The 14,314-nt window shown below is 40.0% G+C and overlaps 1 protein-coding gene across 4 annotated transcripts in view; it reads right to left on the reverse strand.

Annotated features, from left to right (window-relative positions):
* RFX4 (regulatory factor X4) overlaps positions 1–14,314 on the reverse strand; it is a 179,054-nt gene that overhangs the window by 93,838 nt on the left and 70,902 nt on the right. For all 4 annotated transcript variants that reach the window (XM_033220778.1, XM_033220779.1, XM_033220781.1 and 1 more), the window contains exon 4: positions 13,630–13,753. In XM_033220778.1, the coding sequence (XP_033076669.1) occupies positions 13,630–13,753 (124 nt within the window). The remainder of the gene's footprint in view (positions 1–13,629; positions 13,754–14,314) is intronic.

Genomic DNA, 14,314 nt, shown 5'->3' on the forward strand with positions numbered 1-14,314 from the left:
AGAAAGTCGTGGCTTCCTGGAGCAGAGACTCAGGACTGGGAACTGCCTCAGGAGCCAGTGCTGGGGTAGGAACACCTGAATTGTAATTGATGAGTTGTGAAGGCTTAATGCAGACAAGGCTGAGAGTTAAAAAATAACTCCAGGGAGGCCAAATCATAGAGGAACCCACACAATATTGAGAGATGTACCTCTAGGAGTGAGACCAGATTCCCACAGTAAATATCAGAGCAAAAGTCCCTCATGCTTCCGGCAGGTGGGGGAAGAAAAGGGCCCATTTTGAAATACGCCGGAGCACTCTGTTCTTCTTAACAAGGCCTGCTTTCAGGAGAAGCTAGTTAACCAGAGCCTAATCTGCTGGGGTATTACCAGAGCCTAACTGACTTGGGAGAAGGGAAATACCCAACTCCAGTCAGCTCTAGCCTTCCATGCAGAGAAGGAAATAACCCAACACCAGTCACCTCTAACCTTCCATGTGAAAGAAGGGAAATATTCAATTCTAGCCAACTTTAGCCATCCTATGACATCTAAGAGGGGAGAAAAAAAATTGAGAAACACTTGTAGTAAAGTTCAGTCCAGAGGCATAGGCTCACTAAAGGATTGAGACCTAATCACAGGACAATAGATTGCTTCCCCGCCACAACATGCCTTACCATCACATGACTAAAGGTGATTTACAGCAATTCCTTTCTTACCTGGCCCATCATGTTCAGCCACCAAGAAAAAATTACAAGGCATGCTAAAACACAATTTAAAGAAACAGCAAGCATCACAACCAGACAAGGCAAGGATGTTGGAATTTGACCAGGAATTTAAAACAACTGTGATCAATTTGCTAAGGGCTCTAATTGATAGATTAGACAGCAAGTAAGAACAGATGGGCCATGTGAGCAGAAAGAGAGAAATCCTGAGAAAGAACCAAAAAGAAATGCTAGAGATCAAAAACACTGTAGCAGAAATGAAGAGTGACTTTGATGGATTTGTAGGTGACTAGACACAGCTGAAGAAAGACTCTCTGAGTTTGCATATATATCAACAGAAACATCAAAAACTAAAAAGCGAAGAGAACAAACACTGAAAAACAGAACAGAACATCCAAGGACTATGGGGCAACTACAAAAGATGTAAGTATACATAATAAGAATATCAGAAAGAGAAAAAAGAGAGAAAAGAAGCAAAGAAATATGTGAAACAAAAATGACTGAGAATTTCCCCAAATTAATGTCAGACACCAAATCACAGATTCAGAAAGCTAAGAGAACACCAAGCAGGATAAATGTCAAATAACAACAAAAAACCAAGTCACAGGAAAACTACATCAAGGTATATCATTTTCAAACTATAGAAAATCAAAGATAAAGAAAAACATCCTGAAAAAAGCCAGAGAGAAAAACAACCCAGTTACTTATACAGGACAAAGATAAGACTATCTTTTGACTTCTGCTTGGAAATCATGTAAACAAGAAGAGGGTGAAATGAAATATTTAAAGTATTGAGAGGAAAAAACCTACCAACCTAGGTTTCTGTACACTGAGAAATTATTCTTCAAAACTGAAGTAGTAGTAGAGACAATCTCAGACAAACAAAAATTAAGGGAATTTGTTTTCAGTAAACCTGACTTGCAAGAAATGTTAAAAGAAATTCTTTAGGGAGAAGGAAATTGATATAGGTCAGAAACTCAGATGTACATAAAGAAAGGAAGAGGACTGAAGAAGGAATAAGTGAAGTAAAATAAAAACTTATTTTTCTTGTTTTTTAATGGATCGAACAGATGACAGTGATTCAAAATAATAATGGCAACAAAATATTTGATTATATGTGTATATCAATTAAAACACATACATAAGTATGTGTGTATGTGACTTTTTACAGAGGCCACCAAAGTTAAGATTTTCTCATTATAAGGTGCTCACCCTTCTTGTGAAGTGGTATAGTGTATTTGAAAGTAGGCTTGAATTAGTTGTAAATATATATTGCAAATTCTAGATGGCCATTTAAAAGATTTTTTATGTTAAAGTATAACTAATATATATGCTAATAAAGGAGAAAAAAATGGAATGATATGAAATGCTCAATTAAAACCGCAAAGGGCAGCAGAAGAGTGGAAGACAAAAATAGTAACAAATAACAAGGGTAACAAATAGAAAACAGTAACAAATATGGTAAATATTAATCCAATTTTATCAATAATCACTTTGAAGATCATGGTCTAAATGCACCAATTAAAAGACAAAGATTGCCTGAGCAGTTCAAAAAACAAGACCCAACTATATGTTGTCTATAAGAAACCCACTTTAAATATAAAGACCCATATAGATTAAAAGTAAATGAATGGAGAAAAATATACTATGATAATACTAATCAAAAGAAACAGGAATAACTATATTAATTTCATATGGAGCATACTTCAAAGCAAAGAAAGTTATCAAGGATAAAAAAGGGCACTATATAATTATAAAGGTATCAATCTCCAAGAAGACACAACAATTCTTAATATACATGTGCCTAACAACAAGAGCATCAGACTACATGAAGCCAAAACTAATAGAACTGCAAAGAAAACTTGATGAATCCAGTGTCATAGTTGGAAACGTCAATACCCCTCTATCAGAAATGGAAATCAGTAAGGCAGAAGATCAGTAAGAACATGAATCAATTAAATATAATTGATATTAATAGACTACTTAATCCAAAATAGCAGAATATATATTCTCAAACTTACATGGGACATTCATCAAGATAGATCACATTCTGGGTCATAAAACACAAAAATTATATAATGTCTGCTCTCAGGCCACAGTAGAATTAAGCTATCATTCAATAACAGAAAGATAACTAGAAAATCCTCAAATATGTGAAAATAAAATAACAATTCTACATAACTTATGGAGCAAAGAAGAATTCTCAGAGAAATAAAAATATTTGAACCAAATAAAAATGAAAATGCAATATTAAAATTTGTGAGATGCAGTAAAAGTAGTGAGTAGAGGAAAATTTATCACACTGAATGCATATATTGGAAAAGATATAAAATCAATAATCTAAGTTTCCACCTTAGGAAACTAGAAAAAGAAGAGTGAATTTAATCTGAAGTAAGAAGAAGAAACAATAAGAATTAGAGCAGAAATCAATGAAATCGAAAACAGGAAATCAATAAAGAAAATCAATGAAACCAAAAGCCACTTCTCTGAAAAGATGAACAAAATTGATAAGCCTCTAGCAAGCATAACAAAAAGAGAGCAGACCCCAATTAGTAATATTAGAAATGAAAGAGAAGACACCACTACAGTTCTTACAGACATTATAAGGATAATAAAGGAATACTATAAATAACTCTATGCCCACAAATTTGATAATCTAGATGAAATAGACTAGTTTTTTGAAAGATTTGATTTGCCAAAACTCATACAAAAAGAAAGAGACAGAATAGGTCTGTATCTATTAAGTATATTGAATCAATAATTAATAACCTTCCAAAACAAAAAGGTTCAGATGGGTGCACTGGTCAATTCTACCAAACATTTATACAAGAAATTTTGTCAATTCTTTACAATTTCTTTCAGAGGACAGAAGCAGAGGGACTACTTCCTAACTCTTTCTATGAGGTCAACTGTTACCTAGTACAAAAACCAGACAAAAAACATTAAAAAAAAGTTACGGACCAATTTTCCCACAAACATAGATGCAAAAATTCTTAACAGAATATTTGCAAATTGAATCCAATGATGTACAAAAGTAATTATACACCATAACCAAGTGGGATGTATCCCAGATATGCAAGGCTGGTTTGACATTCAAAAATCAATTAATGTAATCTATCACATCAACAGGCTAAAAAATTATATGATCATATCAACAGATGCACAAAAGTATTTGGCAAATTGCAACACCCACTCTGATTTGAGAAAAAAAACCCCTCTCTGAAAACTAGGAATAAAGGGTAACTTCTTCAATTTGATAAAGAACATCTACAAAAAACCTACAACTAACATTATACTTAATGGTAAGAAACTCAAAGTTTTCCCACTAAGATCAGGACCAAGGCAAGGATGTCCCCTCCCACCACTTCTTTTCAACATCATACTGCATTGGCCAATGCAATAAGACAAGAAAAGGAAATAAAATGCATGTAGATTGAGAAGGCAGAAATAAAACTCTTTGTTCAAAGGTGACATAATTGTCCAAGTAGAAAATCCAAAAGATTCTACAAAAGAAAAAAAAATCTCCTGGAACTAATAAGCAAGGTTTTAAGATACAAAGTTAATATACAGAAGTTAATCACTTTCCTATATGCCAGTAATAAACAAGTGGTATTTGACATTGAAAACACAATACTATTTATGTTAGCATCCCCCCAAAATGACATACTTATGTAGAAATCTAACAAACTATGTATAAGAACTATATGAGGAAAACCACAAAATTCTGATGAATTAAATCAAAGAAGAACCAAATAAAAATAGAGATTCCATATTCATGGATAGGAAGATGCAATATTGCCAATATGTCAGTTCCTCCCATCTTGATCAATAGATTCAATACAATCCCACTCAGAATCCCAGCAAGTTACTTTGTGGCTATCAATAAATTGATTCTAATGTTTCTATGGAAAGACCAAAGACCCAGAATAGTCAGCCCAATATTGAAGAAGAACAAAATTGAAGGACTGATTCTACCCATCTTCAAGATGTACAATAAAGCTACAGTAATCAAGACAGTATGGTATTGGCAAAAGAATAGACAAATAGGACAACAAAACACAATAGAGAGTCCAGAAATAGACCCACATAACTATAGTCAACTGATCTTTGACAAAGGATCAAAGGCAATAAATTAAGCAAAGATAATCTTTTAAACAAAATGATGCTGGAACAACTGAAAATACACATGCAAAAAAAATGAATCTAGATACAGACCTCATACCCATCACAAAAATTAACTCAAAGTGGATCATAGATCTAAGTCAAACACACAACAGAGAAGAAAACTTAGATGGCCCTGAGTATAATGATGACTTTTTAGATAAAACACAAAAGGCACAATCCATTAAAAACATAATTGATAAATGGGACTTCATTAAAATTAAAAATATATGCTCTGTGAAAGACAATGTCAAGAGAATGAGAAGATAAGCCACAGGCTGGGAGAAAATATTTGCAAAAGACACATCTAATAAAGGATTGTTGCTCAAAAAAATACAAAGAACTCTTTAAAAACAATAAGAAAACAAACAACCCAATTAAAAGATGGACCAAAGACCTCAACAAACACCTCACCAAAGAGATATACAGATGGCAAAGAAGCAAATGAAAAGATGCTCCACATCACATATCATCAGGGAAATGCAAATTAAAACAACAATGACATACCACTACATACCTATTAGAATGGCCAAAACCTGGAACACTGACAACACCAAATGCTGGTGAGGATGTAGAGCAACAGGAACTCTCATTTATTGCTGTGGGAATGCAAAATGGTACAGCCACTTTGGAAGACAGTTTGGCAGTTTATTACAAAACTAAACAAACTCTTACCATAAAATCTAGCAATTGCACTCCTAGGTATTTACACAAAGGAGCTGAAAACTTACATCCACACAAAAACCTGCACATGCATATTTATAGCAGCTGTATTCATAATTGCCAAAATGGGAAGCAACCAAATTATCCTTCAGTAAGTAGGTGGATAAATAAACTATGGTACATCCAGACAATGAAATATTATTCAGCACTAAAAAGCAATGTGCTATCAAGCCATAAAAGACATGGAGGAAACCTAAATGCATATTATGAATGGAAAGAGGTCAATCTGAAAAGGCTACATACTGTATAATTCCAACTATATGACATTCTGGAGAAGGCAAAACTGGAGACAGTAAAAAGATCAATAGTTACCAGGGGTTAGGGGACAGGGAGAGAGGACTAGGCAGAGAACAGGGGATTTTTAGGGCAGTGAAAATACTCTGCATGATACCAAAACAATGGATACATGTTTTTTTTTTTTTTTTTTTTTTTTTTTTGTTGAGACGGAGTCTCGCTCTGTCGCCCAGGCTGGAGTGCAGTGGCCGGATCTCAGCTCACTGCAAGCTCCGCCTCCCGGGTTTACGCCATTCTCTCGCCTCAGCCTCCTGAGTAGCTGGGACTACAGGCGCCCGCCGTCTCGCCCGGCTAATTTTTTGTATTTTTTTAGTAGAGACGGGGTTTCACCGTGTTAGCCAGGATGGTCTCGATCTCCTGACCTCGTGATCCGCCCGTCTCGGCCTCCCAAAGTGCTGGGATTACAGGCTTGAGCCACCGCGCCCGGCCTGGATACATGTTATTATACATTTGTCCAAACTCACAGAATGTGAGCAAATTCACCAATGTAAGTGAATTCACCAAGAGTGAATTCTAATGTAAACTATGGACTTTGGGTGATGATGTGTCAATGTAGGTTCATCAGTTGTAACAAATGTACTACTCTGGTGAGGGATATTGATAATGGGGGAAGCTGTGCAAGTGTGGGGATGGGGGTATATGTGAAATCTCTGTACAATGTATTCTTTGCTGTTAAAACTAAAATTTCTCTTTTAAAAAGTTTTAAACAAACAAAAAACCGAAATCACAGCATCTCATTCACAGAGTATGCAAGGATTAAATGAGATAATCCATGAAAAGCTCTTGCCCAGGAACTGGCACAGAGTCAGTGTTAGCTATTTTATGATTTCTAGTTGAAAAGTGTTTTGGGCTAATATGGTAAGGATCCTCATATGCTTGTAGACTAACTTCCCCATTTGATAGATGGAGGAAGTGAGGTTCAGAGAGGGAAAAGGACCTGCCCATCATCACATGGTGAGTAAGGGTGATAGATCCTTAAGTTCAGGGCTCAAAACCTGACATTATTGGAAATTCCTGGGCTACAGCACATGGTGGACCCTTAATAAGTGTTAGTTGAAGAAGACATTCTTTCACTTTGTGGCCTCTACTGCAGCAGTCCCCAACCTGTTTGGCACCAGGGACTGGTTTCATGGAAGACAATTTTCCCACGGACAGGTTGAAGGAATGGTTTCAGGATGAAACTGTTCCACCTCAGATCATCAGGCATTAGATTTTCATAAGGAGTACACAACCTAGATCCCTCGCAAGTGCAGTTCACAATAAGGTTCTCACTCCTATGAAGATCTAATGCCACTACTGATCTGAGAGGGGGCGGAGCTCAGGAGGTAGTGCTTGCTCACTTGCCCACCTACTCACCTCCTGCTGTGTGGCCCAGTTCCTAACAGACCACGGACCAGTACCAGTCCACAGACCAGTGGTTGAGGACCTCTGCTCTACTGAAATGCATCTTTCAAATGCTTGGAAAGCAACTCATTTGTAGGTTAGAGATGTTCTCTTTGCTCAAAAATCTGAGGCTCAGTTTTTCTCTCTGAAAAGGTTTAGCTTGTTGGCCAAATGCAGTGATGTTCCATCTTTGTGTGGGTAGAGTTTTTGTTTTAGAGTTTCTGAAAGACAAGTGGTCAAGCAGGAGAAGGAGGTTTCTGGTGAAATTAAAACACTCACTTTAGCTTTCATGGATCTTCCAGGGTTGTGGGCTGAGGGAGGGGGATGCTCAGTACCTGGAGCTTTTCCACGACTAGCCTGGTTCTCAGGCTGCCCCTCACCCCCACAAGGAGGAAGAACCCTTCCAATCCTGTGTCCTTCCAATCTTGCATTCATGCTCGGGAAGTGCATTTGCCATCTTGTTTTGCAGTCACTCATGTGTATATGTCTCTTCTACAGGGTCGTTCCCTCGAAGGCAGACTTCACTCTGTATCCCATCTCCCAGCATGGGACTTGACCCACACAGACATGAGATAAATGAATATCAGATAAATGGATGAACCGGGGTGCTGAGGGAGGTAGTACTCAGTACCCCAGAGTCCACAGTACCCAGAACACCCCAGCTGGGAAGATCTGGGAAAGCATTTCTCAACTGTAGTGATCAGCACACTTGACCCCTGAGATACAGAGAGGCTGAGACTTCTCTCCAAAATTCCATCACCTAGGAGGTCACCAGATGACTACTAACAACTACAACAAAGTCAAAAGGACAAGTGTGTGCACAAAACCTGCCTCTACACATACCTAGCCTAGCCCTGAAATAACTCATCCTGTGTAAACGAGGTGGCTAAGGACATGGGCTCCGGAGCCATATTTCCCTGGTTCACATCCTGAGTCCACCACTTACTGGCTGTGTGAACTTGGCAAATCACCCAACTTCTCTGGGACTCAGTTTACCATCCATGGAATGGGAACAATAACAGTATCTACCTCATAGAGTTATTTGGAGGACTAGACAAGGTTGATACATGTAAAGTGCTTAGAACGGTACCAGGTATATAGAAAGCCCTGCATAAATGTTTGCTATTTAATTGTATAAAAACTGAATGTTGCATTCTAAGTTAGACAGAGCTAGACACTTCCACCATCTGTTAAAAAACTGCCTATTGATAAGCTTGGACAATGTCATGTGCTTGCCAATTCTGATCCCTATTACCGTATGCTTGTTTCAATTTATAGTTCTGTTGTTCTCTAAAAATTTATTTCACTGTTTCCCTGGAGAGCTAGAGTTATATTCTGGAAGTATTTTTTCTCAGTCTAACACACCTAAAGGGACCAGGAGCAGGAGGGAAAGGCCAGGGAAGGGGAGAAGATCAGATCACACTCTTCCCTTCCTTACTGTGGGTGTCCAAGCCAGAGATAGGCAGACCCAAGCTGGGCTAGGGAGGAGTTTTGAAGTAAATGTGAGACTGCAGTTTTAAATTCAAGAACTGGACTGGAATGGAGTTTTAACACCTAAAAGAGAGTCTAAATTATTGAGAAGATGCTTGTTCTTATAATCAATAACCCAAAAGCTGTTAAATCTGCCATGCAACCATCAGGGGTCAGGGAAGGTAGTGAGCCACAGACAGACTTGGAACAAAGCAAAGCTATTTTTTGTTTATGCTTCATTGAGTTCAGCCTGTTCTATCTGCCAGTTCTGCTTTGTGGGGCTCCTCTGGGCATCTCTAAGAATCAGGGTGTAACAGTGTGCAGTGAGTTGGCCAGAAACTTCCAACACAATAACAGAGCGACAGAGGGACGCCTCAGTCACCTGCGGGGCCAAAGCAGCCTGTGAGTGGAGGTGGTAGGAGGTTGGCTAGAGAGTGCATCTCTCAGTTAATGTGGACAGAAATCCACAGTGGCTCCCCGAAAACCTATGACAGGACCCCTGGCCCCAGCATTTGGGTGACAGTCATAGCAGAAGGCATTGATAGCTAGGAGAAGCCCCCAGTGAGCACCAGTTGGTCGAATGACTCTTGTTGCCTTTCCTCCTCCACTGTCTCCCATCTCCAATCCTGTAGGAGCCAGAAAAGGAAGGAGAAAAAGCTGACCCTACCCCTCTTTCCCAGAGCAAATTCTAAGCCACAAGGAGGAAGAAGCCCTGACTTAGATGTGAGATCGAAGTTTTACATTGGACTGAACTGCACTTTTTAATAGCTGAGAATGAGCTGTAATTATTCAACCAAGACTGATGTGATGGGTGAACATGGCCAGATGCTGTGGAATTTCCTCTGAAGACATCATCATCAGAACAGGAAGAGTTGGACAGAGAACTCTGAAGGCGATTTTTCAAAGTAAGTAAAAATACGGCTAGTTTCCATGTGTACCTCAATAAGTTCATTCCTACTCAGTAAATGGGCTAAAGGAAAACGGATACAACAACAGTTTCATAGAGTTATTATCATGAAGGTTAAATGAGTTCACATACCTAAAAATGATTCACATTATCCCTGACAAGTAATGTAAATATAAATCATACAACATGTAACAAATATCTGAGGGCTTATTCTGTGCCAGGCATTGTTTTGGGTGTAGGGGATGCATAATGAACAAAAAAGTCCTCATAGAGCTTTCATTCTAGAGGCGACAGACAAAACAAAATCATTATGTATATATAATGCTTCTCTATACTCACATGATAGGTGTAGATATAGATATAGATACAGATATTTGGCAAGCCTAGAATAGCAGTAGGGAAAGTTAGCTATATATCTGTAGAGAGAGAGAAAACTATACTGTATAAATGTATAAATATATCTATTTCAAGTAATGATAAATGCTATAAAGAAAAATAAAGCATGGTAAGGAAATACGGGAGGTGAGATGGAATGAGGCCCTCATTTAGAGAATGATGATTTATTTGATGGGCAGAGCACTTTATAGTTTCAAAAAACACCCTCATAAGCACTGTCTCATTTTATCCCTAGTTTCGTGAGGGATTATTCCTGTCTAAAGATAAGGAAATGCGAGCTCAGAAAAGTTCAATGACTCCAAGTCGGGTGACTTTTCATTACCCTTAACAGAGAAAGCAGGCACAAGACCAGTTCAGCTAGAAGCTTTCACATTCTCTACACTCCCTAAATTAATTCTGGGACCCAAAGTCAATACAGCGTTACTGGAAGTTGGTGCTTATGGGGCTTGGCCAGAGACTTGGAAAGAGGATTTATATTTCAGATCTTACTTGCAGTGAAGCAATGGCTGCCACCCACTTTATGAAGAATGGTATCCCAACCAGGTCACCCTGGGGGACAGCTTCAGCATTGGTGTCTGTGTTGCCTCAGCCCACTTGCAAGCTGAGTAGAGACTACTACCAATATATTTGTTCTCCAAAAGCTAAGCTGAAATATTAAACCTCGCCTGCTCTAAGTTAAAAGTTCATCAATGAATCATAAGTTTGGATGGATCTGCTCAAAGGAAGACTGTCCACGATTTCACCTCAAAGTTTCACAGAACAACTAGTCCCTTTCTCGCAAGGAGATGACAGCTGCAGCATGCTGGAGTCCTCAGGAAAGGCAAGTGTGTCTGGGATTTCAATCCAGCAAGCTCAGTGTGGAAACCCTTAGCAGGCAGCTCCTGTCCTCTGTGGCTGGAAGGACAGCCCCAATTCCCAGTCCATTTGAAATTGACGGCAAGGCAGCTGCACAGAGCATTTGCATTTGTGCTCTTAATGCCATTTGAGTATTTCCTTGTTTTCAGGCTGAAGATAAGATGGAGTTTAGAATTTTTTTAAATGACTATTTTGGAAGCAGCTGGCAGTATAATTCTTAGGGAGAAAATGTATTGTTCGGAAAAATAGTTTGAAAAGCTATTTGGGGTAAGTGAGATACCTTTACGGGCATAGATGTCAGCAGAAACCAAAGATTGCAGAAGACAGACATTTGGTGGGGGGTGTCTCAAGGAGGAGGGGGAGAGGAGAATGAGAAGGGAGATGGAAGAGGAGAAAAGGGAAACAGCAGGGTGGAGAAGAGCTGGGACTAGTTTTGGGAACCAGCAGGGGCAGGGCCAGTAAGCCCCCACTAAGCCCCCACTGTGGTGAAGAGGCTGAAGAGCATTTTGAAGTGGGGTATGTCTGTTCCGTAGGACCCTGTTTGGGATGTAAACCCTGTTTGGGATGTAAACCTCTCCTACAAATCTCACTCTACTAGGATCACAGAGGCTTCCTGTGGGCTGTCTTGCGAAAAGCAAAGGGGGTGCTGAGTTTCCTCCTTGACTCACTGCAGTATAACACAGGACTGTCTGATAGAACTTTCTGTGATGCTGGGAACGTTCCATTCTGCACTGCCCAATATGGTAGCTTCTAGTCACATGTGGCTCTTGAGTATTTGAAATGTGGTTAATGCAACTGCTAGTGAACTGAAGTTTTTATTTTGTTTAACTTTAAGTTAAACAGCCACACATGGCTAATGACCAGAAGGAAGAGTTCCAAGTCAAGGTGACCCTGAGAATGCAAATGCCTTGAGATTTGCTGAAGTCTTGGGGCAGGCTTGAGACTTAAAACGAAAATGGGACTGGGGTGCTGAGGTGAAGGCGTGAGTTTAAACTGATTTTACCTAGATCAGGAGGTCAAGAAAACCACAAGCTAATAGAGTTACAAAAGTAGTTGAGAAAAAGAGAATAGAGGCTTCTTAGGCAGGCAAATCCGAGCTTCTAAAAGTGGTGAGGGTTTTTGTTGGTTTTGCAGAATATAAGCTAACAAATATCTATTTATGTCTATGCACAGACATCTCACGCGGAATTCATAACAGCAACAGTTGTAATAGCACATGGTAGGTGCTTAATAAATGTCTGAGTTACTGGATGACTGAGTAAACAGTACCTTCCATCATCCACCGACATCATCTCAGTCGACTCTTGCAACATCTCCCTGAGGAAGCTGGGGCAGCTGAGGCTCAGAGAGGTTAGATAATAAGTCCAGGAAACTGAGGATTCCTGGTCTTTTGGTTCACCTAACCTGTCCCCCAGCCTGTACGTAAGAGGCCTCATTTGGGCTCTCCACTGTGGCCTCTGCGAGGGGGTTTGTGGGTGCCACCGAATATTCCAGGACCGCAAACACCTGACCAAGCTCTGGTAGCATACACATCCACAGTGTGTGCTCTCCCTTCTCCCACCTGCTGAGGGGCACCTCCATAGCAGAGCCATACGGAGTTCCTTTCTGGGTCCCCACTGCCACTACTTAACACAGGGCCTGCCACACAGCCAGTCTCTACCAATACTGAAGGACTGAAGAAATGAATGAAAGAAATAGTCAAAGGTGGTTTCTCCATTGACTTTTAAAAAACATCCCTTTCACTTTGGAGAAATTGTGTTAATAACACAGAAACGTTTTTTCCTCCCCAAGTCGTCACAGAGCATCCTCCAATTTATTGAATGAAGCCATTTCTCAGCCACTCCGTTTTTGGGCTCTCCAGGGTGGTTGGCCCAGCCCTAACACTGCTCTTTGTTTTTTCCTACTGATGATTTATCTGTTGGGGATCTGAAAAGGGAATTCCTGAAACTCATATACTGACCTCTTTCTGCCATTTCAGCCCTTCGTATTCCTGCACTCAGAAAACTGATAAAGAATCGTGGTACAGAACAAGCCTATTTTTGTTAGCAGATGCAGGAAAAATTACACGTAGAAAAACGAAGCCAACAAAAGGAGGAAGGGTTTAGGTGTATTGACTCAAATTGGGTGTTTTTTTTTTTGGTGTAAAATACAGATTTTTAGCCATTGAATAAATAAATGATCAGTCTTCAAGAATGCCCCAACAGCTTTCCTTGGCCTATTAAATGGGAATGCTCAGTGCTAACAATTTTTTGTAGACATGGCTCTAAATGTGGATTGTATTTTTATTATAAGGTGGAAAGAGAACAGTTAGGACTGTGGTGATAATGCAGATAGTACCCCTCCTTGCAGAGGACTCCCACACCTCCAATCTAAGGAAACAGGGCCATTTCCAGTTTCTCCAAGCATCTACATGACTAAGCCAAGCAGGTTGCCTGTTCCAGGTTGATTGACATCTGTGTAACACACTTGTGAGTTCAGTATTTGCCTCTCAGAGAAAATAAGTTGCTTTGTGAAAGTTAAGTACTGAGGAAATTCAAGTTAGACATACCCTTCTTACTTTACAATGTTTTTGAATTGTTTGAAATTTTGATAGCAAAGTATTCCAGTGAAGTTGAAGTTGTCAAAGTACCAAAGTAAGTACTTTGATAACTTTAAAAAAATAGCTAAAATGCTTTAAAACCATGTATAAATTACTTAAAGTTGGGGTGGCGGGGAGGACAAGCCTGATGAGGTTGGACTCACCTTTCCAAAGCTGGCAGCATTGACAGGTTGGGTATCATTCTTCTCGCAGAAATCCAGGTAATGCATATAGAGGGCACTGCGAGGGATGCAGACCCCCTCTGCAATCTCATAGTTCTCCTCCAGCCTAGGGAAATAAATGCCCAGTGAGCAAAAACTGTGTTACCTTCCCCAAGCAAGAATGGTCTGTTCTTTCTAGTCCTCCAGAGATGGGCAGACCTTAGACATAGCGCTCTTTCTACAGGTGGAGAAGCTGGGGCCCAGGAAGGCAAAGCAAGCTACCCAAGGTCAAGCCTGGCATGAGTGGCTTGGCAGCGTCAGAATCCTGGCCCCTTTGGGTATGACACGAGGCTACTTTTTCAGCCAAATTCCCAGATCCTCTACTCTGTACTGTCATTGGCCTGGCCTTGTTCTGGCTAGATCAGATACCTGCAAACTCCAAAAACTACATAGGGTCTTGTGGGTGCCCCAGTCAGCCAGGAATGAACCACAGACCCACTTGAGGAGCCATTTGTAATAGCTAACAGCCAAAGGAGGATGTGTCAACATCTTGGAGCTCGTTGACTGACAAGCGCAATGGAAGCGGATTGTTTGGGGAAACCAATGCCCTGGGAGAGGCCTATACAGCTGTCCAGCCACTAATCTGCTGACTGAAGGGAGGTCTCATGACCAGAGGAGGAAGTTGGCT

This window comes from Trachypithecus francoisi, unplaced genomic scaffold, assembly GCF_009764315.1.
Source record: "Trachypithecus francoisi isolate TF-2019V2 unplaced genomic scaffold, Tfra_2.0 Lachesis_group11, whole genome shotgun sequence".
Lineage (NCBI taxonomy): Eukaryota > Metazoa > Chordata > Mammalia > Primates > Cercopithecidae > Trachypithecus > Trachypithecus francoisi.